The sequence below is a fragment of the Dermacentor silvarum genome, chromosome 1 (assembly GCF_013339745.2).
Source record: "Dermacentor silvarum isolate Dsil-2018 chromosome 1, BIME_Dsil_1.4, whole genome shotgun sequence".
NCBI classification, from domain to species: Eukaryota; Metazoa; Arthropoda; class Arachnida; order Ixodida; family Ixodidae; genus Dermacentor; species Dermacentor silvarum.
The window spans coordinates 150,230,210-150,256,429 of record NC_051154.1 but is presented as its reverse complement, the minus strand read 5'-3'; the positions used below and the strand labels follow the sequence as shown (position 1 = coordinate 150,256,429).

General features: G+C 42.5%; 2 protein-coding genes across 8 annotated transcripts in view; one reads left to right on the top strand and one right to left on the bottom strand.

The window, feature by feature from the left end:
• LOC119436225 (ras GTPase-activating protein raskol-like) overlaps positions 1 to 26,220 on the bottom strand; it is a 379,883-nt gene that overhangs the window by 46,282 nt on the left and 307,381 nt on the right. The gene's annotated exons all lie outside the window — the stretch shown is intronic.
• LOC119436231 (prolyl 4-hydroxylase subunit alpha-1) overlaps positions 1 to 26,220 on the top strand; it is a 404,330-nt gene that overhangs the window by 89,669 nt on the left and 288,441 nt on the right. For 5 of the 6 annotated variants that reach the window (XM_037703025.2, XM_037703023.2, XM_049656427.1 and 2 more), the window contains 2 exons: positions 1,937 to 2,033; positions 7,445 to 11,655. In XM_037703025.2, coding sequence (XP_037558953.1) covers positions 1,937 to 2,033; positions 7,445 to 7,515 — 168 coding nt within the window. In that variant the 3' untranslated portion in view covers positions 7,516 to 11,655. Of the gene's footprint in view, positions 1 to 1,936; positions 2,034 to 7,444; positions 11,656 to 26,220 lie in introns of those variants that run through there. The other variant, XR_007463565.1, reaches the window with a different exon arrangement.

The following is a 26,220-nucleotide window of genomic DNA, read 5'->3' as shown; positions in this document are numbered from 1 at the left end:
AACATCACCTTCTTTTTTGACCGACTCATGTGTGCTTTTTTTGGACGAGGAGAACCTTTGGCCACCCACTGCGATGACTGCACTTTCGTTTCAACATCATAGCCATAAACCCATGTCTCATCGCCTGTTATGATGTTCTTAAGAAAGTTTTCATCGTCATTGGCAGCGGCGAACAGTTCCTGGCTGATTTCAACACGGGTCTGCTTCTGTTCGTCAGTCAACAAACTGCGGCACGAATTTTGCACTGACACGATGCATCCCAAGTTGGTCACTCAAAATTTCATGACATGATCCTACGCTGATACCCACTTCATCAGCGACTTCTCGAACAGTCAAACAACGATTTCCACGAATCACAGTTCGAACTCTCTCGACGTGGTCATCATCTGTGGATGTGGAAGGTCATCCAGGCTTGGGATCGTTACCGACCGACATTCTTCCATCTTCAAAACGCTTGAACCACTGCGTGCGACTCATACAGACCTCCCCGTATGCTTGGCTAAGCAACTGAAATGTCTCTGTGAAACTTTTCACAAGTTTGTAGCAGAACTTCACACACACACGCTGTTCTTCCAATTCCTTCATTGTCACTTTGGCACCAATCCGAAGAACACCTTGTTCATGTGCTCACTTCAGCACCTGTACCTCGCCAACTGGCGGTCAGAGCGAAACGCGGCAAATGGAAGTTTGTTGTCTAAACCTGCCGCTAAATGTGCTCAGTAGCCGCAGCGCGCTCCCTCTGCCGGTTGGCGCGCTATTTCAAAAGTTCTGTTTCTTTTTGAACACACCTCGTATATGAGATACTGCTGAAATGTGGGAAGTCCTACGTGGGCCAAACGGGGAGATGTGTCAATGACCGGGCACGGGAGCATAAATTGTCCATCATGAACAAAGGTATTGCGCACTTACCTGCGCATTGCATGGTTTGCTTGGCCGGCCGATGTCAGCCACTACTGCGTGACATTAAGATAATTGGCAGGAGTGGTGATACGTTAGCAAGAAACTTTTGGAGGCTTATCACATAAAAGAGAGAGGCATGAGTTGTATTAGTGATACGTCTGTTTTTCTGCTTGACAAGGAAATACAGCTGTTAAAAACGTCACTGTAATCGCTTTAGACGACACTGACACACGCATGCGCATTTGTTGAATCTCTCCTGCTCTGCTGTAAAAATGAAACAGTTGAAGTTCAGCGCCCGACCTATCGTTTCCTACTTTTCTTCCTAAGTCTTTGTTTTCCTGTTAGCGCAACCATGTATTCCTCAGATCTCAACCAACTCACCTAGCAACAAGTTCTACTCAACTACATTTTTTAGCTTTTATGGAGTAGTCACTTTTATAAAATTTTTTTGCCATCCTGTTACTTCGTTAAATAAGGGTTTACTGTATGTGATCAAAAAGTGCTTCAGAGCCCCTTTAAAGTGTTGGTTTTGCATTTATTGGCTGTCTGACTAGTGTTTCGTCTAGCTTGATCACAGCTGGTACGAAGCAAAAGCATTTGTTCTGCTCTGGGGAACTGTGAAGTTGGGTTTTAGAAGACACCAAAATGGGTCACCCACCATGGTTGCTCAGTGGCTATGGTGTTGAGCTGCTAAGCACAAGGTCGTGTGATCAAATCCGGCCACGGAGGCCGCATTTCCATGGGGATGAAATGTAAAAAAACTCGTGTACTTATATCTAGGCGCACGTTAAAGAACCCCAGGTGGTCCAAATTATTCCGGAGTTCCCTACTACGGCATGTCTCATAATCAAATCGTGGCTTTGGCACGGAAAACCCAATAATTTTATTTTAATTTTAACCAAAATGGGTCGTTTTGTCCTTTGTAGTATTTGTCTGCATAAATGTGTGTTTTATTTGAAAATGAACATTGTGAATCTGCTTCTACTCTAATGTAATAATTTCAAATGTTATACTTGGTTATTCTTGTTGTTTCCAGGGTGCTGCTGCTTTCTGGTACAACCTGCATCGTAGTGGTGAGGGGGACATGCTGACTCGGCATGCTGCCTGCCCAGTCCTTGCTGGCTCGAAATGGGGTTAGTATGTCTACCATACCAGCAGACCTTCCTAAATGTTACATCATCTGTAGCACAGGAGACCCTTTGCTGGTGTTTATTCAGTGTTGAGACACTCTGAGAGTCTCAGTTTTCTTCTTGCAGATAGTGGAGCTCTCATTGTTCACTATGTAATTGTTTACACAGTGTACAAGTGCTTAATGCTCATTTGTGATACATATCAATGGTCACACTACTTTCAGCAAAAGAATTAAGTTTTTATTTGAGACATTTCAGAATCAAAACTAAACTGTCCCAAACATGGTTCAGCTGCACTCCTCACAACAACAGAATACATGTGCGATGTTCACTGGACCAGCAGTAGTCATGTTTGCAGTTCAGTCAGTGATGAATCAGTATTTAGCCCAGGGTGTTGTCTTTATAGGCATTATCTTTGTATCAACAACTTGTCTTGTGGAGAACAAGAAATTGGCCAGACAGTTGCGCGCATCAGACAACACAACTATGTGCACAACTGAATTGACAGGGTAAACACCATTTGTGAAGCAGTGGGTTCATTATTTGTAAACAACTGTAGCTTGCACATCTCATCATTCTACTGTATTTAGGCAGCAGCGAGACAAACAGGTTGATCCCAGAGAATTTGCCTTGGTGATAACATTTTCTATGCTGACACCTGTCACCGTGGTAGAATTAGCTGGCTCACGTAAGTGAAATCATGAATTTTGCTGATGCACATTACTTGAATGACTATGATGTCATGTAGGAGTGTGCAAAACTCACTAGTGCAATGAGCGAGACAAGATTAGTCATGAGTGCATTGGCTTGCATAAACGACTACAACGCTAACATCATCACTCAAGGGTCTGAAAAGAGTCAGAGGAGAGCACCCAATTTTGACCAATGAAGTGCTCATGCCATGACACATGATGGCCAAGCTTTTCATCCTTGGTAGGTTATGTATCTGATACAGTGTAGACCGCTTATAACATGAGTCGCCGGAGTCGCGAATATCTGCACTATAAGTGGTACTGTACTATAACCAAAGCAACAATTTTCAAGACCCGCACATATGCAAAACATGTGCACCGAGCCGCCACACGTATGCGACAGTCGAGGAATGCGGCTAGAACGTTTGCATTCAATTTACAGTTGAATCTCGTTAATTCAAAATAATTCACGTGGCGGCGCCTCCGACCGGCATTGCTCCAGCACCGCCATAGAGTAAAAGCTTAGGAGAGACCCCTCAATGTTGCGCGTGAACAAAACAAAAAAAAAAAGAAAGAAAAAAAAACGCTGCGGAAATTTCACCTTCTCTCAAAGGCAAGGTTGCCGATTCTGCGTTGCGCCGGAAGATGCGTGTATGTGCCGACGTCTCAGCCGCGCTACCATAGCCACGCGTAGAAAATGGCAGTGAACCCTTCTTTCTCCTTTATGCTTCTTCTACTTTCTAGTCACGTGTTGACCTTGCACACTGCGGCTACGGCGCAGAGGGAAGCAGCGGCGCTGTCCCAGGCCGGCCAACGAAACTGCCCACGCCGGCAAACGCCCGCTTCCCGATAACGGCAGAAAATGAAACTTCGGGGAGCTGGCGCTGGGCCGGCTGGAGCGGCGGCGCCTGCACGGCGGCGGGCGTGCACGGTGACAGTCGAAAGTGAGGGAGCTACGAGGGAGGGCGAGGGGAGCCACCGAAGTGGCGGAGTTGCCGAGGCGAAATCCGCTTCCCTGCCGCCCTCCTCCCTCACATTCCACGGTCTCCGCGTGCGCCCTTCGCCGTGCCGTGCAGGCGCCCTGAAGTTTCGTTTACTGCCGTTATTGTGAAGCGAGCGTTGGCTGGCGTTGGCAGTTTCGTGGCCCTCACTCGCTAGGCGCGCCGTGATATTTCACGACTGGCACTCAAGATTCTGGCTTCAGCCTCACTGGCTGTTGGTTCGCACCACGTGCCCTTCTCCTCCACTTCGTCTCTCTTTCTTCCTCGAGCACTCCTTGGGGCGCCCGTTTGAGAGGAGAGTTCGCTGTCTCCGCTGACTTCCATACTCCCAGGCAACCGCACTGTAAGCAGTGTTTCGTTTCCCGCAACTGCATTATAAGCGATACGTGTATACATGGAGTGCTATGGGAAAATTAACGGGAGTCTGAAAAGACCGCACTATATCCGGTCCTGCACTATAAGTGGTTACGTTATAAGTGGTCTATACAGTACTGCCTTTAGCTAACAAAGCAAGCACAGTGGAGGGGGGGGGACAGAGCCTATGTTTCATGAGCCTGCTAGGCATAGTGTGTTCAGCAAATTGTGACATCTGAAAGTAATCTGAGTGCAGCCTGTCAATCTAATCACGACTCATTTTCCAGCTTAATGCTGATTAGTACTCATTGAACTAATAAAATTAACCCCACAGAACTCAACATATATCAGATTTAAGATGCTAAGTTTGATATAACGCTTATTTAAGCATGGGAAACTTAATGAAAAATTCATAGTAGCATTTTTGACACTCTGTAGCGAAGTTTTAGTTGTGGATAGCTCAGCAAATCAATTACTAATTAATTACCATTCTGAATAATGTTAAAATCAAGGATCGTTTCATAGATATTTTTGGTAAGAATGTATTGTCTGTGGCCAGAAATGAAGGTGATTACGTTATCCTAATATACATGGTGTTTGTGTTTGGGCTTTGTGGGGTTAACTTCAGATGAACTGCCACATTTAAAATCATGCTCACATATCAAAACTAGAGGTGTGCGAATATTCGAATGTTTGATTTAGAATCGAATAGTCAGCGTTCGAATAATTCGATTTGCGAATCGAATATCTAATACAGTCATTGTTTGATTTTTTGGACTCCCTAGGGGCCGCAAAAACGTCCAAAAAAATCTGGCAGTCCGAAAAAGTGAATGCGTGCCTTTTAGTACTGCCCCCAAGGGTCAAATCCCCACAGGCACTTCCGAAATAGCTCTGAAGGCCTGCCAGTACACTTATTAGGCATATCGACTGGTGCCCGTACTGTGTCAGGAGACAGTGGGTACACGCGTGTATAATTAAGGAATAAATACTGTGTCCCGTGACAATTGCCCCTTCCCACTCTTGGTATGCTTCACCGCAATACTTTGCGTATGTTTCACCGCGCAACATTGCTGTGTTGAGGCGAAGCTGACTTTTGGGAACCAGCATTTTGTAACGCGTTGTGCTTTCCGAGCTTCGAAGCCATTGGCGAGGATCACAAAAATGGAGACAGCACCATTGCTGACAGCGGCGAATTTTTTCAGTGAAAAACTCGGCACCGAACCGCAAGAAGCTTGATAACGAATGTCGAAGCAGGGTTGCCAGGTTGTGCTATAAATAGTCAAATTGGGCTAATTTTTTTTTTTTTTGGAGTTGGCTATTTGGCTACTTTTGGGCTATTCCCTACCTTCGGTTCAAAACCCTGTTTTCCAGTGCATTTTCTCCCCCTTAGTGATTGCTCTACCTTAAGGTCGTTTTGAATAAAATGCATATATGTAAACAGTTCTTTACTATATCCTCTCTGCTATCCTCTGCCTGTCTTTTTACATGATTTTACTCTTAACAATGCACTGTTAACCACGGTTCAGTTGACAGCAGCCTGTGCTAGACAGTTACGGCAGTCAGTAATAACGAATTTCTTCCCTTCCTATTAAAACGAAGCTTTCATTATCTACTTTGCTGGGTTTCGCATGGCTGCTGAGTCAGTTTCTATCTCGACGGGCAAATTTGTGGATTTAAATATGAAGGGTAAATAAAAATACCCGCAATGTGGGTATTGTAATGTGGGCATAATAAGCCTTGTATGCTACCCAAGTATATGCATAACACCTGCACATATAACGTTGGCTAAAGCACACCGATCTGGTAATTGAATTATGAATTAAATTTCAGATCCTTTGATTTACTTTACTATCCTTAATTTAGAAATTCGGTATATGTGGCACTGGGGTTGTGCCCATTCTTGGCCAGTCTTCCAGAACGGGTATGTCCCACTGTCACACAAGAGGTTCAGTATTCCGAAATGTGGCCTGATACGTGTTTACTAGCGCTCGTCCTTGTGTTCTCCTTTTCTTCGTCCCTGTTTGTTTGTGCACAAAAATTTAAGAAAATGAATCTGTTTTAACTAGGCCGACTCGCAGTTATGATATGTGTTGTAGTTATTTTTCTGCGCCTACGCCTGCCATCACCAAATTGTACGTATCGCTGTTAGTTGTAAAGCATTTAGTGTACCGTTTCACTTAAGCTTCGCTTGACATAGATTCCGACATGTGCGTTAATTCGATTGGAATTTAATCTTGCTTGATTTGTTCATTTGCATCGTCTTGTATAGTGTTGCATAGTCTTGCATATTTTTTTTTTTTTTCATTTTGTTTATGCCGCTCGACAAATTTGTACATGTAACCACGTTATTAAGTGATTTATTTTGGTTCTACTTGTTTTAATCTTGTTTGATTTCTTTGTTAATGCATCCTATTTTAATTTTTTTTCATGTATAAACTCTCTCTGTATAAATAAAGATAAATAAAAACGTTTTTCTGGATTTATTGTCTTTAGCTATTTTGGGCTATTAGTGAGCCAAAATTTGGCGGGTCGTTCTGCGAGCACCTGGCAACCCTGCGTCGAAGCAGGTACGCCTAGCGTTGCTGCGGTAATGGCTACAGCGCCTGTTCAAGGCGGCGAGATAATCAAAATGGAGGCGGTGATGGCTTCGATAACGCCGTTTTGGACCTGCGGTCATGGCAAGAAAGTCCGGAAAATTGAACAGCAAAGGGTTTTTGCGTCCGACATTGCAGACCTTCTTATCTTGCTGTGGGTCTCCCGATTTGACAACTCTTTACCGTTGGCGCCGGACGCTTGCGACGCCGGTGACCACGCCACAAGCGTCTGGCCCCGACGAACAAAATGAATATTCGACAACTTCAAATAGTGAACTCTCGAATCGAATACGAATCGTATAGCAAGAACTATTCGATTCGTATTCGAAATTTTAAATATTTACACACCTCTATTATTTTTGCCACTTTGTGATGTGCATGAGCAGGAAAGTTTGTGTCGTTTATGGTCTTCTCCTAACATGATCTCTCTTAGACTAGAAACTGCAAGGTGTAGATAGGTGGTACTTTGGTGGATATTGAATAACAAGTGCCTCCTTAGGCCAGGCCAGTTTTGGTTCCTCTTGAGATTCAATATGGATTCTTTGCTACGGCATGCAGCATCAGTTGAAGCAAAGTCTCTGATAAGGTTACTACCTCCAAACTGTAGTAGATAGGGGGTCTAGGACAACATTTGACATGTGCAACAAGGTATATTGTGCCACATTATCACTGATAATAATAAGCAAACGCTAGTGGCACAGTTTATAGTGCTTTGCAATTAGCTGTTTCTGCTGTCTGCCTACTCTTACACACTTCCTGTCCGTTCTTTTTAGTCTCAAACAAATGGTTCCATGAAAGAGGCCAAGAGTTCCTCAGGCCGTGTGGCACACGCATCAACCAGTGACGAGTGACAAAAGCCCAAGTGTAGCGGTGGCAGTGCAGTTATGTGGAGCACTGACCTGAGCACTGCCCCAGCCAGGCTGCATGAAGCCAGCGCGAGACAAGCTAAGCACTTACTCCTCTTAGGGAACAATGTACAACTCTGTGCCTTTACAGTTCAACATCGTCTCCTATACCATCAAAACCCACATATATTCTTGACATTGTGCAACACATGCAGCTTTTGCTATTCAGTTTTGTAGTGTTTCTTTTGTCAGGCCTTTAGCTTACAATTTGCATTGTTTTTTGTCATTGAAATTTATTGTGCAGGCCACAATATCATGAACAATAAGGTCACATGTGAACAAAATGTTTATCTTTGTATTTATGTTTTTTGGAAACTGAATCCCCATGTGTAATTTCATTTATGCTATAAGCTCTGTCAAGAGATGATACAGTCAAGACTTAGAAAGGAGTGCGAGCTTTTGCTGTGCCATTTTTGCGAATAGGCCTTGTATTGTTTTGTAGTCCTCACAATAAGCTTTTATGCCAGAATATGTTCTTGTACAAAGGAGGACAGCTATTTTAGTCCCTTTCATCTGTTACTTGCTGTTTTTTTTTTTTTTAAGTTACAAACTACTTTAGAATCTCAGTTATCCAAACTCTGTTGCATCAAATTTTGAGTGCGACTGAGAAGGAATGCTTAAATGGACCCTGTAACACAGCTATTTGCCTTTCTCTGCATTACAGACCATTGCAAACTTTTCCCATCTCTTTCACGTCATTATGCACAGAAATGCATCATTGAGCATGCAAGCTACCATTGGTAGGTTTGCTTAAACAGGAGAGCAGGGTGCATTCGCTGGTAGAGCAGTGAAAAAATCAAACAAAGGAACATGTAGCATGACTTTGCATGACTGGCTGAGGATCCCGGTCATAGTATGTGCTGCATTGGGCCCAATAGTGAGTGTTTGCAATGATAAACTGAAGCAGCCAGAAAGTGAAGCAACAGTTGCATCAACGCAAGTTGTTGCACAGCCACCCTCAAATATAACACGTGATTTTTAAATATGTGGTTAATCCAGCAGTAAAGTCAGGTTAAATATTCCTATAAGGGTGTAGCAAAGTAAAACTTTGATGAAATAGCATCTAGATCCTAGCAATTACTGAAATGTCAATGTGACGGTTCCAACAGCTAGGGACGTGTTGTCCTGTGCTTTTTTTTTTTTCTTTCTTTTTTTTTTTTAATAAGGTGCTCCCGTCTCTACGTGCTGCAACCATCACACTGTCATCATGCACCAACAGGCCCAGAAAACCACCTTACTCAATTATTAAAATGTATTCATGCTGTGATTCATAGCATGCAAGGCAGTCTAGCTGCAGCATTCAAGGCTGTGTATAGCTGGTGCATGTCACTGTTTGATGGCACTGAACCTATCAATGATCACAATGTTCCAATACGTAGCTTGCACTTGATGTCAGCTTCGGTCATGCATCCTCCATTGCCGAGCTCATTTGTCGTTGTGCCAGTGCTCTTCGTGGTACTATGCAGCATATCATGTGCACTGTGTACCTTTCCTTGTGGTTATGTGTTAATGACATGACGAAGGAGGATTCTTCAGGACTGTGTCCTGCATGCTTTGATGAACTTGTGGGCCTGACGCATGCTTGGTACAGAGAGGAAATTGTCATATGTTACAAGATCTACCTATTAGCCTCGAGGACCACCACAGGAGAGACCGGCGCTGCTATCGTGATGACGTAGAATGTGACATCTTGTGACTCGCGTTCGTGCCTTTGCCACAGCCAACGCAGCTCGCTGGCTGGGCGATTGAAGCCTTAATCCTATGGTTATTGATAACATGTTTCATTCCCAAGGCAGCAATTTAGTTGGCGACTCTGACAGCATGATTCGCTGCTTGGTGCCGCAGTGCCAGACATATTTAACCGAGGGCGGTGTGAGTTTTCACGCGTAACCCAAAACAAAACGGTAGCGAAATGCATGGCCGCTAAAGTCACTGAAAACGAAATAATATGGTGATCATTAGAGTTAAGCAAGCGATGCACACAGGGCTTCTAGTGTGGTCACTTATCACATCAGTCAAAATACTTGGTGCAGAGATGCATGTGACTTGCATGCTCGCACACGGCGGAAGCGTGGATTGAGGCGACAAAAATATAAGCGGTTGAAATTCCATGTATTATATAGACCGGTGATAAATCATCGTCTTGCAATAATTCTGGCAAAAGTGACAAGCTGCCCTCCCCACGACTAATGCTGTGAACAGTACTGTTATTGTGGCAAAAGTGCGTATACAGTTGAACCCGGATAAATTGAACCCACATATAATGAATTATTATGTATAATGAACAGCAGTAAAATTCCCTTGAAAATGTTTGTATAAAATTTTTATTTTATATATCGAATTACCTATATATCAAACTTTTTTGTGATTCCTTTCAGATTTGATATATCCGGGTTCGACTGTAGTTCCTTTTATAAAAGATCATGCGAACTGAATAGCCAATATGATAGCATCAGGTTGCCTGCTCACTAAAAATCTTTGCTGCCCTACACACCAGACTGGGATGTACCCGCTAGGTTGTTTTGCAGCCAAGACGCCAAACATGCAACGCTTAAAATATGCAAACACTCGGAATTAGCCGTGGCTGAATCGCTGTGTATGCCGAGCACTTTGCAGCTGGAGTCAATGTAATGTCACTTTCTACGTCCCAGAGAGATTCCAGCGGATGACGCCACGGTATGTCCTCGAGGCCAATATCAACTCTCAGGTGCTACAATCTTGTGGGACCGACACAGGCTCAGTACAGAGATAAAATTGCCATGTGTGACGGCGTCAATCCATATCAACTACCAGGTGCTATGGAGCCTACTGCCAGGTGTCATGCTGGTAATGTTATAAATTGTCAAACGGTTATGTTTGTTATGTTATTTGCTTGTTGTCTACCAGTTACGCCTGCTGATATGAACATTGTTTAGTGTTTTCAAGTTCTTTCTGTTGATCCGCACAAGGCATGTGCCTTGCTGCTTCTCGGAAGCACCTTAGTGTGGTCACACTGGCTTGTTATCATCTTCAGCAAACCTTACATGCTTGGTCTCTTTTCATTTGACTTGCATTTGCTGCTCATTTGGCCGCCAAATATTGTACAAATCGCTATTGCAATGGTTTTGACGGGGAATGCGAAAGTCACAGAACTCAATCCTGTGAGGATGTCAGCAGTTTGTCAACTGCAATATGCTCGATGTTGGCGGCGCCATATCCCACAGTTCTACACAACAACGTGCATGTAACCTATGCATACAGTATAACCTCGTTGATGCATTTCTATTTGCTTTCCCAGCTCTTACACTCTCAAACACCAGTCCTGTTTAGTTCCCATAAATTCATGTATTAGCTTCCCATTTGTTACGTTTCTCTTTCCGGTTGTATCTTCCAAAAACTACCACCAAGGCAACATAGTTCATCAGCAGTGCCTACATTAAGCATGCTATGGCATGAATAGGAGCCCATGTCACCTATAATGAATACGCACACATCCTCCGATGACAGTGGTGAGACATTGGAACCACTGAGTATGTTGGACATTGTTGCCGATCTCAATTTTTTTTTATCCCATTTAAACTGAAACCACTGAACCCTGTATAGTACAGTATCATAAAATGAGCTAAAGCAATGTGCTAATGGATTCTTTCTGTTTACTTCCTCATTGCTCATGCTTAAGAACTGCTCAGTCAGAGATAATACAGTAGACATTTGAATACCCAGCTTTACCTTTGGTAGGCATTCATAACGCCAATGTCTTTAGGACAACAGTGCAAATAGCAATGGTCCTGCATTGATATGTTGTCACTGACAATATTTACACCCAGCCAAAACTCAAGCTGGCATTTAGGTCAGATTTTTTTTTTCTTTTATGTAATTCTCTTATTGCTCAAGTTTGTATCAGGAGATTCTGCTGTAGTTACCTACCTGCTGTCATAAGAAGTTTGTAGCTATTCTATTGCACTAGCTATTCCCTTTAGTTCAAGGCATTTATTTCCATGCATACTTTTTTTTATATTTGCTGCATTTATGTCAGAGAAATCTTAAGCAGCTTGTTTGTTTTGTTTTTTTTCTTCTTCACTCCAGAAAACACAGAAACACACTCCAGAAACACAGCCATGGTTTCTTTTTTTTTTTTTCCTTTGTGGAAATTTGTGAAAATCCATCTATTCTGGAATGTCATGAATGGCTTGTTTCTGCTTGTAGAATGTAACACTCATCTCATGCTCAGCTTAAGATGGGCTGTACTTGCAAGTCTTGATAAATTTCTAGTCAGTTCTTTCTTCAATTTTTCAGACCAGTGTTCACACTTGTGCAGCTTTCCTAAAGCAATAAGGCACTGCAAGAAGTCAGAAAAAATTGTGTGGCTTTATTGTTCCTTTACATTGTGATTTAACAGTTTCATGTCAGTGTTGCTGTCTCTAGCTGAAGGTACCTAAGCCCTTTTATCTCAGTGTTTTGCTTGCACTCATGTTCTTTCTGGACATCTATTATAGCTTTTGCTTTACCTCATAATTGCACATTTGTTACTGTCAGGTCTACTTCAAACACTGCTCTCCATGACAGGACTGCATGGCTCAGCAAGAAAGTGCCAATGAAATGATTGAAACACTCTCTTAAACTGCATCAAAACAGCAGCACATGATGGTCAAGGCTTCATAGTAGATCTATAGGAACAAGAAAAAAAAAGGACCAATTACAGATTTTAGGCACAAATGGTGCACTGAAGCTGCGTTTAGTTACTATAACCAGTCTTCAAAGCAGCTTTTTAGTGAAATCTTGATGCTACAGGGTGCCTAACATGAGGGAAAACTTGGAAAACGTGGAATTTCCAGGGAATTTGTCAGTTCTGGAAAATTCAGGGAAGCAGGGAATTTTCACCCCAGTTGCTTTGAATCAGGGAAATTAGTACCTACTGTGGCCAGAAGGAACCAAAATTTTCAACTGAACTTGCGCAGTCCTCAAAATAATGGTGTCTTATGCCAATTTTGTTAGCGTGAGCTCGGCCCAATGGTTGGAATATCGTAAAAAGCACGATTTAGTGAAATCTGGTTGTCCATTCTGCCTTATGTACAGCTTACTGGTAGCAGTTGTTGAAAATTATGGGCTGACATAGTAACTTGGCAAGCTATAAACCACCATTTTCTTCCTCGCCAGGGAATGCCAGGGAATGTTCAAAGTCAGGGAATGTGTGGAAAAAAACAGGGAATTTGAAAATGTTAGTATAGTAGACACCCTGTACTATTTAACATCTGCATGTATCTTCACTCAGGATTGCTAAGAAATTTGGTATTTGTGTCAGAATAAGTGAACATAGATGGAAGCTTTGGCTGTTTTCAAGTTGCACCCTGCATCTGTGTAATATTGCTTAAACCTGGCGCTTGCATTTCACAATGCCAATATATTACTTTCCTATGGCTTCAAGCCGTCAAGAGGCACTTAAGCTAGTAGCGCTCAATCACATGAACAGAGAGCACATTATTGAAGTATTGCAAAGTGTAATAATGACCTGTACTTTGTGCCTACTAGCAGCACTATTTAAGGTCACTCACAATAATGCAATACAGTCGAACCTTGTTTTAATGAACTTCCACGCTGCATGAAAGCACCTTCGTTATGCCCAATATTGTTCATATCGGCTCATATCAGCAAAAAAATCTGTCGATATAATGCAAAGAAACTCGAGCATGATAGCCCATTGGTGGCTTGCCGTCCTGATACATGGCATGTGAATAATACTAAAATTGCAAACACGCTTTGCTCTGTTAAATTAATATGCAACCACGTGATCGGTGTGATCACATGGAATCGGCACGTTGGCTTGACAGCTGCAGGCCAGCCAAGCCATGACGTTGGTCACAATGTGCACGTCTATCTAGAATGTGCCACTTCAAAATGCACTTGCCGATTTTTTGACATTTTTGCTGCCAGAGTAGGTAGTATATACTTCGAGCCCGATCAAGTGAACAAATAGCTTTGCTGTAACCAATATTGTTTAGGACTTTACATTCTTGGTTTAATTATAGCATTAAAATACCCATTGAAATAAAGCATGGCAAACTAAATTTTATATTTACTTCATTCAATAATTCATTATATTTAATCATTTATTATACCCATGTTCATGATTATTGAGGTTCGACTGTATACTGGTAGGAATGCAGCACAACACAAAGCTATATGGATGCAGTTTACATATATGCAGGAATGTTGAGAGGTCACTGTAAAATGAACCCACTGTCATCACTTGTTATGTGAAAAAATGTTCAGAGTAGAATGCCAGACGTAATAAACATTAAGGACCTAATTGGTACAAAATAAAATATGGAAGCAGCTCGACTGGTGCAGAAGTAATTAATGATTTGGGCTGAGTGGAAAATTACAGCTGTCAATGCATCTGGAAAGCTTCAATGTAATGCAGCTTTGATGCTTCACTCTGCACTTTTTATACTAGGGGCCAGGATGGGAAAATGACATTTAATTTCAACCACACACATTTGCAGTACGCCTGGCGCAAAAATACAGTCTGTGTTTTAAAATGAAGAAGCAGTTATCAGAATTAAGCTTTCATATGCATTTCACTGCATTAAAGCTACTTTTCCAGTTTCATGCGTGTCAGTTCTCAGTCATTATGACACATCATTTGCTAGCTTTCTGATATCTATTTACCCAGCACAGGATGCCGTGCACACGCATTAGTCAAACTGCACATGGCTATTAATGAGAAACTGTTTTTCTTGTTTGTTGTGTGTGTTCATTGTACTTGTGCCTCATCGGGGTTTTGAGACTTTGTATCTCAATATTCGTGAAAACAGTCACTGGTTGTCCTCTTGCTGAGCTTTGCAAACAGCTTTACTTTGGGTACCAATTATAAACATGTGTTCCAAGTTGTCATTAACATGCATAGCTTACCTGCTTGCATGCAGGTTTTTTTTTTTTTTTCTGCTTGTCATTTGTCACTTATAGGAAAACTATTTGCCCTGACTTGTTCATAGCTTAGTACATGCTGCTCAAGTGATTCATGCTTTTTCTTCTAAGGCAGAGTAAAACACTTGTGGCGCTGGTGGGCTTAGATACAACAGAAATTATTTTTGTGCACCTTGGCCAGTAAAACCAGCAAATTTGCAGCTACATGTGCAGCTGGTTTCTCGGTGCTTGATTTCTGTGGGTGCCGAAGCGTGCTTTTCTCTTGTGATGCTGTCATTTTTTTTAGTAGTCACTATGTTGCTGCAGCAGTTGTCAATGTTTCAGATGCTGCTCTTTTATTTCAGGACTATACTCAAATGCTTACAGCTACCAAAGTTACACTTGATACCCTTTGCGTAGTCATTTTCTCATTATAAAATGAACTGTGCCATGTTTTTTTCTGTTTTAAGTGCCTTAGTCATCTTTTAATATAGTGCAGCAAGCATATGATTGTGATTTTTTTTTTTTCTTCGCAGCCTAGCGAGCCTAGTGGAACAGTAGACTAAATGTAGCAATAATAGTTCCTGTCTTGGCAGAAGTGTAAGCTTTTTACATGCAAATGAAATTGTGCATTCTTTTATATACATGTGATGCATGGCTTACCTTGTTTTCGCAATAAATTTTTTTTAATCATGCATATGAGATACTTATTTGCATGTTTTGATGGAAGCCATCTCAAGAAATGTCATTCTTAAATATTTTAAAAAGTGCCTCTAAACAGAATTTGATATTATGAATACAAATCAAGTATGTAGTTCTTGTTATTAAATTCGTTGCTCGATGAAAAAAATTTAATACTATCTGTGTTTGAACATTCATTCATAGCTTAATAAATGGAATGTAGCTGTGGCCTAAATGCCAGTTCAGCATTTTGCTGAACTAGCACTAAATTTTTCAGAGAAGTACTTATAGTTAAACGATACAAATCATGCATAATTTGCATTGGCCTTTACCAAATCCAAATATTTTGTAGTGCACTTAATTAGCTTGGTGTAGTTCAGATTGGTTATACAAATCTATAATTATTCATTTTTGGGGCATACGTCATGTTTCATATTTGCAGAGCATCTTCAGGAACTCCCGAGTTTCCATTATGTTATCTTTTGCACAGTTCTTTTTTTTTTCTCAGCTTGGAAGGAAGCCGGTGAAAAAAAAAGTTACTCTATTGTGTGCTTCCTCTCGTGAATGAAAGCACAATCCAAGCGCATCTTCAAAAAACACTGCCCGCATGCCCACTGCAAGAGAAAATTGTGTCGGGTTTTGCTTGCCATGCAGGCTCTGAGAGTGGTGGTATCTATGCACGTATTTCGGTGGTCACAACAGGCAATACTGTAGTAGATGATGATAACATGTGCGTTGCAACGAAGTTGTTCTTGAGAGTATGGCGGCGTCCATTGTAGTCTGTGAGAGCCTGCTGCTGTCACAGTAATTCGAGTTCAGAGCCGGAGGAATTGGTGAAATTGCTGGAGTTTTATGGTGCAATCAAAACCTTTTTATCACAAGTGTCCATACTTGCAGCAGTATCCTCAGAAAAAAAAAGAAAAATTCTTTTACAATTTTTACATCTGCGAGTTTCCTCAATCATATACACAAAACACTGACAGCTAAGAGCAATCATGATAGCACACTGAAAACTGAACTCGAAACTAGTGGACGTTTGGTAGCAAGGAAGCTAACTGTTTTAACTATGTAATTGAAAACATTAAGAAATCTACACAGTTGTGACAGGCTTCAAAAAACATGTAATTCAATATGCAGACAGTTGTTTCTTTTCTTTTTTGATAAAAACCCAGAACACAGGATTTATTTAGTTTTCTTCTCACTTTTGTTCTGACTCTAAATAACCATTTTGCTTTTGACCATCCTGGGGGAATATATATACACATGTATGATGGTCACTGTATTTTTTTTTTATCATAGTCCAGTGTTCAATAAAATTTCATCAGGTCAGGAAACATGTTATACTAAAAATTTGCACTCGATAACAATGTAAAACTAAAATGTTGACATTTCGGAACCCTTATGTTTATGGTTTCCGTGATCACACAAGGCAGGCAGACAACATTGCTGTTTGCATTGCAAGCAACAGCGGGCATGAGTAGGCCAATTGCATGTTTCCTTCAGACCTGATATGATTATCAGGTGTTGATTGTGTTAGAAGTGATTCTAGCAAAAGGCTGAGGAAGCTTTACCTCGAGGCCAACTTCGATTTCCTTATTCAAATGTGTGCGAAATGCAGTATTGTTTTATTAAAGAACTGATTGACCAGTTTGAATGAAATTTGTCTCATTTAAGAGAAAAAGCTAAATCCTGCCAACTGCAGGAAGCTGAATTTTCATCTAGTGTCTTGAATTTTTTACAAAAGTTGCCCGAAATTAGTGTTTCAAAAAAATTGCAGCGCAGTGTTTGCAAATTTGTAACTCTACACCAAAAACAGATATCACAGTTCTGTAGACTGCATCTGTGAGACGTCTAAAGCAGACAAATTAGGCAAAATGTATGCACTGAAAGATAAGCAGGGTAATATTATCAGCAATTTCGATGACATAGTAAAAGCAGCGGAAGAATTCTATACTGACCTGTACAGTTCCCAGAGCAGCCGAGCTACTTTCATTCGAAGTAGTGATGAACAGGATACAGAGGCTCCTTCTATACTAACTAGTGATGAAGTTAGAAGGGCCTTGAAAGACATGAACAGGGGAAAAGCTGCTGGAGAAGATGGAATAACAATCGATTTAATCAAAGATAGAGGAGATATCATGCTTGAAAAACTTGTGGCCCTTTATACGCAATGCCTCACGACTTCAAGTGCACCAGAAAGCTAGAAGAACGCCAACATTATACTCATCCATAAGAAGGGAGACATTAAAGAATTGAAGAATTATAGACCCATTAGCTTGCTTTCAGTATTGTATAAAATATTCACCAAGATTTCCAATAGAATCAGGGCAACATGACTTCAGCCAACCGAGAGAACAGGCTGGCTTCAGGCAGGGATATTCTATGATGGATCATATCTATTTCATCAATCAGGTAATAGAGGAATCTGCGGAGTATAATCAACCTCTCTATATGGCTTTCATAGATTAGGAAAAGGATTTGATTCAGTAAAGATACCAGCAGTCATAGAGGCATTGCGTAATCAAGGAATACAGGAGGCATACATGAATATCTTGGCAAATATCTACAAGGATTGCACAGCAACCTTGGTTCTCCACAAGAAAAGTAGAAAGATACCTATAAAAAAGGGTTCAGGCAAGGAGACACAATCTCTCCAATGCTATTCACTGCATGCTTAGAAGAAGTATTCAAGCTCTTAGACTGGGAAGGCTTAGGAGTGAGGATCAACGGCGAATATCTCAGCAACCTTTGGTTTGTAGATGGCATTGTCCTTGTCCTATTCAGCAACAATGGAGATGAATTACTGCAAATGAACCAAGAAAGTGTAAGAGTGGGGTTGAAGATTAATATGCAGAAGACAAAGATAATGTTAAATAGCCTGGCAAGGTAACAAGAATTCAGGATCACTAGTCAGCCTCTAGAGTCTCTAAAGGAGTATGTTTATCTAGGTCAATTACTCACAGGGGACCCTGATCATGAGAAAGAAATTTACAAAAGAATAAAATTGGGTTGGAGTGCATACGACAGGCATTACCAAATCCTGACTGGGAGCTTACCACTGTCGTTGAAAAGAAAAGTGTACTATCATTGCATTCTACCGGTGCTAACATATGGGGCAGAAACTTGGAGGTTAACAAAGAAGCTCGAGAACAAGTTAAGGACCGCACAAAGAGCGATGGAACGAAAAATGTTAGGCCTAACGTTAAGAGACGGGAAGATAGCGATGGGGATCAGAGAACAAATGGGGATAGCCGATATTCTAGTTGACATTAAGCGAAAAAAAATGGAGCTGGGCAGGCTATATAATGCGTAGGATGGACAACCGGTGGACCATTAGAGTTACAGAATGGATACCAAGAGAAGGGGAGTGCAGTCAAGGACGGCAGAAAACTAGGTGGGGTGATGAAATTAGGAAATTCGCAGGCGCAAGTTGGAATCAGCTAGCGCAAGACAGGGGTAATTGATCACAGGGAGAGGCCTTCATCCTGCATTGGACATAAATACAGGCTGATGATGATTATGATAGTATATATATATATATATATATATATATATATATATGGAGGTTGTGCGCCACGCAATGACAAACACCTAGCACTCCCCGGACATGAATGCTTTAACAACGAGGATGCACGTTTTTGCTTTGCTGAAACAACACCTTGCGTAACTTCTGACAGAAGTTTTTCATTGCTAAGGCGTGCAGCCACTTTGCATCAAATTAGGCTATCATTCTTATGCTATTTTTAAAAATGATATTTAAACAAAAAATTTCATTTACGAATTGGTGCGTTTATATAATGTATGTTGATGACGTAGCTGGTACATGACTTGGAAAATCGAAGAGCGCTTTCGGCGTTGTGGGCATGCTATATTATTTTATGTTTAAAAACACAGGTATGAAGCTTTGCGCTAGAACTTCGATAATATCATATGATGCAAGTTTCACTCACTTTCGGTGACCTGCTGTCGACTTGTTTGAAGAGATGTTTGGAAGTAACTTGTGTTCATAGTATTGTAGACATCACGCGACGCATATTGTGATTTGATCACACTCAGGAAATGATGAGGCAGACAGTCTGAAGCACGGCTGCTTCTTGTTTAGAAGCCTTTGTGAAATTACGGCATCCATAGTTCGCTGTAACATAAGGGCCAGTGCCTCCTAGAGATTTGAATGTGTCGTGTTTCCTGATGCTGTCTATTCTGAAAATTGCCAAGACGTTTAGTTGGGATGGGCATGTGTTACAATGGGGTAGGTGAGCCTCAGCTAGGCGACTGGCCGCGGCTGTCTGGTGTTGAGTGATCAGGCAGTGACGAGACACTCTCCCTATGTCCATAGTTAATTATCCGTCAACTTCGTTCTTGACACCTTTTATGCATGTCCCCCCCTCCTCGTATTCATCACCCCACTCCCTCCTTAAAATTCTTGTCCGTTAGTCACTGTCGCACTTGGCGGCCCCTAACATTCCTATATTTTGTTTCCGTGTGGACTTCGAGGCCATTCACCTACCTGCCCTCCCACCTGTTTGTTGTGGCGGTTTATTAGCCTCCCTGGCCCAGCACCCCAGTCCTTGATATATTTTGCTGTGCTCAAATGAGCGTTCTGTAGGTCTTTCTTTCTCTCTTGTCCCGTTTTTTGCCCTGTTTTCATTCTTACCAGCGTGTACAAACTCGCCTAACAGCAAGCTCTTCTCAAGTTTATTAACATAATGAAAGTCACAGACAAGAGCAAGAAAAAGAAGAAAGAAAAAGGGGGGTGGGGGGTTGCTTGTTATGCATTTCCTAGACAAGCAAGCCTCAATATTTTCGAAATGCTTTTCTTCCGCGCAGAGTAATCGACCATTCGGTCCAGTACCAGAAATGAGAAGCTCTTCGACGACAGAAAGGCCTGGTGGAGAGCAACAATGCCTCCAAGTTTTACGTACCCGCTCATCGCATCTTTATCTGTGTGTGGAATTCTTAAGTGCTGATCCCTCCCTTAGCAGTTATGATTAACACAATCCGGAATGATGTAGAGGCACGCCATGAGTGGGGCCACAATGTTCTGCGCATGGGAGAGGGGATCGCCCCCATGACAACCCTCCTTCGGATTGCCACTAGCGCTCGCCTTGCTTTCACATTCAGGCTTACCCTTTCAACCATGTCGCTCATTCGGAGCCCACCTCCTCAAGCTTTCTGTTCCGTGGGAAAGGGGGTGAAGGGGGATAAATTCATCAGCAACTGTTAGGGGGGGGGAGTTTCACCCCCCCCCTGGCTACGCTAATGATGCCAGTGTTCGAGTGGAGTGAATGAATTTGTGAAACAGTGTTAACAGGGCAATGTCTCGAGTGTTCAAGGATTGTAATGAAAGTTTGTTTTATTTGTGTTACACTGTACTGGTAGATGTAATCGTTTAAGATGAAGCAGCTTGCCCCGTTCTGAATCCGTTCTAGCATTTCGATTAAGTATTTCTGGTGCGGAGACCAAATGGTAGACGCGTACTCAAGCTGGGGGCAAATGAGAGTTAGATAAGCTAGCTTTCGAACATTAGAAGGGACATTTCTTATGTTGCGCCGCAAATATCCCAACGATTGGGAGGCATTAGCTGAAATGGACATGATGTGTTCTGACCAAGAAAGGTTCATGTGAATAGAACTCCTTGATACATATATTGTGTAGCCATTGCAACAGGGTAATTATCAATATGGTAAGGATATGGTGAAGTTGTCGGCTTCTGGGTAAACAACATTACTTAGCACTTTGAGGTATTTAAAGTCATTAGCCATTTTTTACACCAGCTAATAATTTGTTCAAGGTCTTGCTGAAGAACGAGATGATCATATGAACTTTTAATTGGGCGATAAATTATTCAGTTGTCGATGAATATTCTTATAGTGGAGGGCACATTGAGTGGTAGGTCGTTAAAAAAGATTAGATTAGAAAAAGCAAGGAACTGAGGATGCTACCCTGTGGTACACCAGAAGAAACGTCTGTTACAGAGGAAGCCTAGTTCTTTGCAATAGTAAACTGCTGACGATTTGACAGAAAGTTACGGAGCCATGACAAGGTAAGACAGTCCAATTTGAGTGCGGAGAGTTTTGATATTAGGCGACAGTGTGTGACACGGTCAAATGCCTTCGAGAAATCAAGAAAAAAGCAATCAATTTGTAAGTTATAATTCATGTTAGTGTGTAGATGTGTTGTAAATTCAAGTAACTGTGTCTCGCACGAGAGGCCCTTCCTAAAACCATGCTGATTATGAAAAAGAAATTTGTTAGTCTCAAGGTGTCTGTAAACCTGTGAAGCGATAAAATGTTCGAGCAACTTGCAGGAAATGCATGTCAAGGAGATGGGACGATAATTTTGCTTGATACTGCTAAGGTATTCTTTAAGATCTTGGAGTTTATACCATTTACGCCACATGAAGAAGACATCTTAAGGCTATTTATGAGAGAAGAAAGGCCCTCCAAAGTGACTTCAATAGGTTCCATGTATTGGTAGCTGAACTCTGAAACACAAGGTATATTTGAAATGTCCTCCTGTGTAAATACACAGCTGAATAATGAATTAAAAGCTGATGAACATTCGCTGTATTGAATAGGAATATTGCTGCTGTTTTGTGAGGACATCTGATCGGATTTGTTGTTAGGCTTTATTATTTTCCAAAACTTGGCCAGATTGTTCTTAAGTAGCTCAGGAAGATCATTAGAAAATATTTCTCCTTAGCTTTGCCGAAAGCTGAGCAGTACAATTTAAGATGAGTTTTGTAATTGTGCCATGCAGCTGATGCGCGAGCTCGCTTAGCAATACTATAGAAGCGTTTTTTTCTTATTCCTCATGTGCTGAAGCTTTTTAGTAAATGAAGGGTTAAACTTGTCATTCGTTATATTTACGAATGGAACATACCTGTCTACTAACGCACACAGTGTATTTTTAAACAGTAACCAATTTTATTCAATGGATCTATTGTAAAATGAAGGCCACATCGTGTTTACGATAAAAGTTTCACGTGTTGAGGTTATTGTTTTATAATTACCTTTATTGTAATCACGGATTTGCTTTCTCGTTACACCGATAACCGGTAGCGTTATGTTCATTGTTATTTGGAGCAAATGGCGATCGCTGAAACCATCCAAGTATTCTATGTGACCTATAGTTTCAGGTGCAATACTAAGAAGAAGGTCAAGAAAATTGGCACCACAAGTAGGTTTTGTAACAGCTTGAAATAGATTGAAATCTAAAGACAAGTTGATGAATTCAGACAATATATGACAAGGAGATAGTTTCACCCAATTTCTATGCAACAGCGATGGCTACTAGCTGGTGAAGTACCTTTTTTGCACTGGCCGAAGAAAACAATGATGCCATGCCATCATGTCCAGTTGGCAGCCTACAATACCCCATATTCCTGAGAAACCGATGCACTTACAAATGTGAACTGTTGGGCACAGTATGTTTGTGTGTGAAACTCTCTACTCCATCTGCATACCACTAAATTTACATCTCCACCTATCCAGAATGCCATGCAAGATACAGAAATATTGAGGAATGACAACATATGAAATGAGGATGCTGTACACGGGAGTCTGGGCTTTACACGGGGACCATGCAAATGAAATGCAGCAGCAAAGAACATGCAACTACCAGGAATGCATCAACTCATTTACTTTGTCATTTACATTACAGGAAACCTGTGAAATAAAATTAACACTATATATTTTGTTTTTTGCATAGTATGACACCTGGTGACACCTATGCACCCTCTCTACCTGTAAAAACTTAAATGAAGTATTTCATTTTTTTTTATTTGCTCCAGAAATCCATTATTGGCACCAAATGCAGCAGCATGTTACAATTTTCATCATCAGATCTGAAATTGCACATATGGAATATGCCATTACCAGTGACTGGTTGAGTGTTTGTTTCATTTTTATTTCATTTCTTTTTATATAACAAATATGTATATATATTAAAGGAAAAATGAGACATCCACCCAATCATAGCAAATGCTACAAAGGAAACCCATACGGGTTCCTCGAAAGAAAACTTCGCAGCTGAAGAAAAATTTGTCCTGGTCCGGGACTAGAACCCGGGACCACCTCCTTTCCGGGGCAGCCGCTCTACCTTCTGAGCTAACCAGGCGGCTAGCAGATGGCAGGGCGAAGTCGAATTTATCAACAACTCGAAGCAAAGGCAAGTATTTGATGTAATAATTCAGCGGAAACCCGCTAGGTGGAAAGAAGTAATTCAAGGGAAAATGAGACATCCACCCAATCATAGCAATTGCTACAAAGGAAACCCATACGGGTTCCTCGATAGAAAAGCCTCGCAGTTGAAGAAGATTTTAATGTGAAAAACAATCCCACGGATTACCACGGATGGCGAAGAGGCGTAGCGATATATTCCCTACATGTACTGTCGGGCAGTGAAACTGCAGGAGCTACCACAAAAAGCGGGTGCTCCTGTAGCAATACCTGAATACCCTTACCCCACAACCAGCACCCGATGCTATTGCCCTCCAAGAAACAAGAGGGACCACTAAATTGACTGGTTTTACCGCCTACAAAAATCTGACTTACGACCATATCAATACTCTGGTTAGACGCAACATCCCGGTCATTGTGCATGACCTCGATATAATGTCTGCCCTGCACCTCCTCATCGAACTCATATCTCCCGCCAAGTGCTCCGCATCTTTGGCCAGTCTGTTCATACTTAATGTCTACAGCAGTCCAAAACTACAACATCTATTTCATCAACTCTTCGCCAAAGCCTTAGCTTGCACCAGTGGGCACCCCCTGCTCGTCGTGGGAGACTTCAATGCCCCAGCCACGGTATGGGGCTATCCCATCGACCGCTGCAAGGGCAGGCAGCTTTGGATGGATGCACAAACCCTCAGGCTATCCCTGCTTACTGATCCATCAGCCCCCACCAGATTGGGCAATAGCGTTACTTGTGACACAACCCCTGACTTTACTTTCACCTATAAGCTTCCTTCAGCTGAATCGCTTAACACCAGAGAAACCCTAAATCGCGATCACTGCATTCTACACATCACAGCGGAGGCCAGTCCAAGTAATCCCGCGTCAGGGACATCCAAAACCTGTCACGGACTGGGACCTCTTCCAGGATGCCTGATCTCGCCACTGCGACATCGAACCGCCCCCTTCTCTGTCTACCTGGACAGCTACCCTCCTTGATGACCAATCCCGTTGCACGCAGGCTGTCCTAGAGGAAACGCCTGCATTGGGTGCCGACTCCAGGCAACTTCACTTATGGGATGCCTTGCACAAACATTAACATATATGCTCGGAACAAACTTAACCGAAGCTTGCGGAAACGGATTGCACAACTCTGCAGCACCATCAGGATCATGCGACCTACCTCACACAACAAAACTGGCTTGCAATCTGCAACTGCATGGAACGCCAACCCAACATTCCAAGAACCTGGAATATTCTACACAGCCTGCTAAGCCCGCAAACTAGCAAGACAGCCCAACGACAGGACCTGGTATGGCTCCTGTACACATACACAGGCACCGATCAGGAACTACTAGAGGACCTCCAAACACGCTACCTCGGCCCACAATAGCAGAGCCAGCACCCTCCCTACCACAGTAGGCCTAATGAGATCCTAGACACCCCCATCCAACAGGTTGAGGTCAAAACGGCCCTCCTCTTTCTTCGCACGGGCTTGGCTCCAGACAACATTACTAACAATACCCTCCGAAACCTTGACAACGGCTCCATCCGTCAACTTACTGCAACGAAATCTCGACAACTGGCACGTTACCAGCGTCCTGGAAATCAGCCCAGGTCATATTTATTCCCAAGCCCAATAAGTGCCTTTCCATCAAGAACATGCATCCAATTTCATTCATGCCATGGACCATGTAATCCTTACTAGACTGCATCAATATTTCGATGACCATGACCTCTTCCCACACACCATGCTTGGCTTCCGTCCTAAACTCTCTACGCAGGACGTCATGCTCCAGCTATATCATCAAGTGGCTGAGGGCGAAGGTTCATTTCCTCGGGACACCAGGGCTATCCTCGACTTCGACCTTACCAAACCCTTTGACAACATCCTACATAGTGCCATCGTGGACCAAGTCGCACAACCTCATCTCGGCCCTCAGGTCTATGCTTACATCAGTAACTTCCTTTCGGATCACACAGCTACGATCACCGTGGGGAGTCTCAGCTCCCCATCCATCACCCTCGGAGGCCGAGGCACACCCCAAGGGTCAGTGCTCTCCCATTTTCTTTTTAACGTGGCCATGCTTGGTCTACCCCCCCTTCTCAACAGCATACCGTCCTTACACCACAGCCTCTATGCGGACGACATTACCCTATGGGTAACAAAAGGCAGCGACGGACACATTCAAGACATGTTGCAGCAAGCCATCAATACAGTAATAACCTACGACGAGGCCCAAGGACTCGCTTGCTTCCCTATTAAATCTGGGGCGCGATCTTGTACGCGTTCCAAAATGGAACGGAGGCGTTCCGTTCCATCGAGCCGCACACGATTGGTCAATTTGAACGTCGCGCCCCTGAACTCCTCCTCTACCAGCCCACAGACAGGGGAACTCACGCGCACTCTGACCCTCCTGACATTCAACTATTTGCCTGGTGCCATCGCATGCCCTATCGCCACGGTGGCTCAGTCAGCTAAGGCGTTGTGCTGCTGAGCACGAGATCGCGGGATCGAATCCCGGCCGCGGCAGGCACATTTCGATGGAGGCGAAATGCAAAAACGCCCGTGTGCTTGCGTTGTAGTGCACGTTAAAGAACCCCAGGTGGTCAAAATTAATCCGGAGCCCTTCACTACGGCGTGCCTCACAATCAGAAGTGGTTTTGGCATGTAAAACCCCAGACTCAATCAATCAAATCAAATCACCGCATGCCCGAAGTAGACAGAATCCGTATCCTCGACCTCCGTGCGGTGCAACCACGCCCACGAAGGGTGTGTTCCGCACCGTGGTAATAAAAACCCAGACTGAGCAATCCTAGAAAGATGATGAAATATGCCTCTAGAGATATGCAACATTTGTGGAACTACCTTGGAGCGTGTCAACTTCATGTTACTGCGCA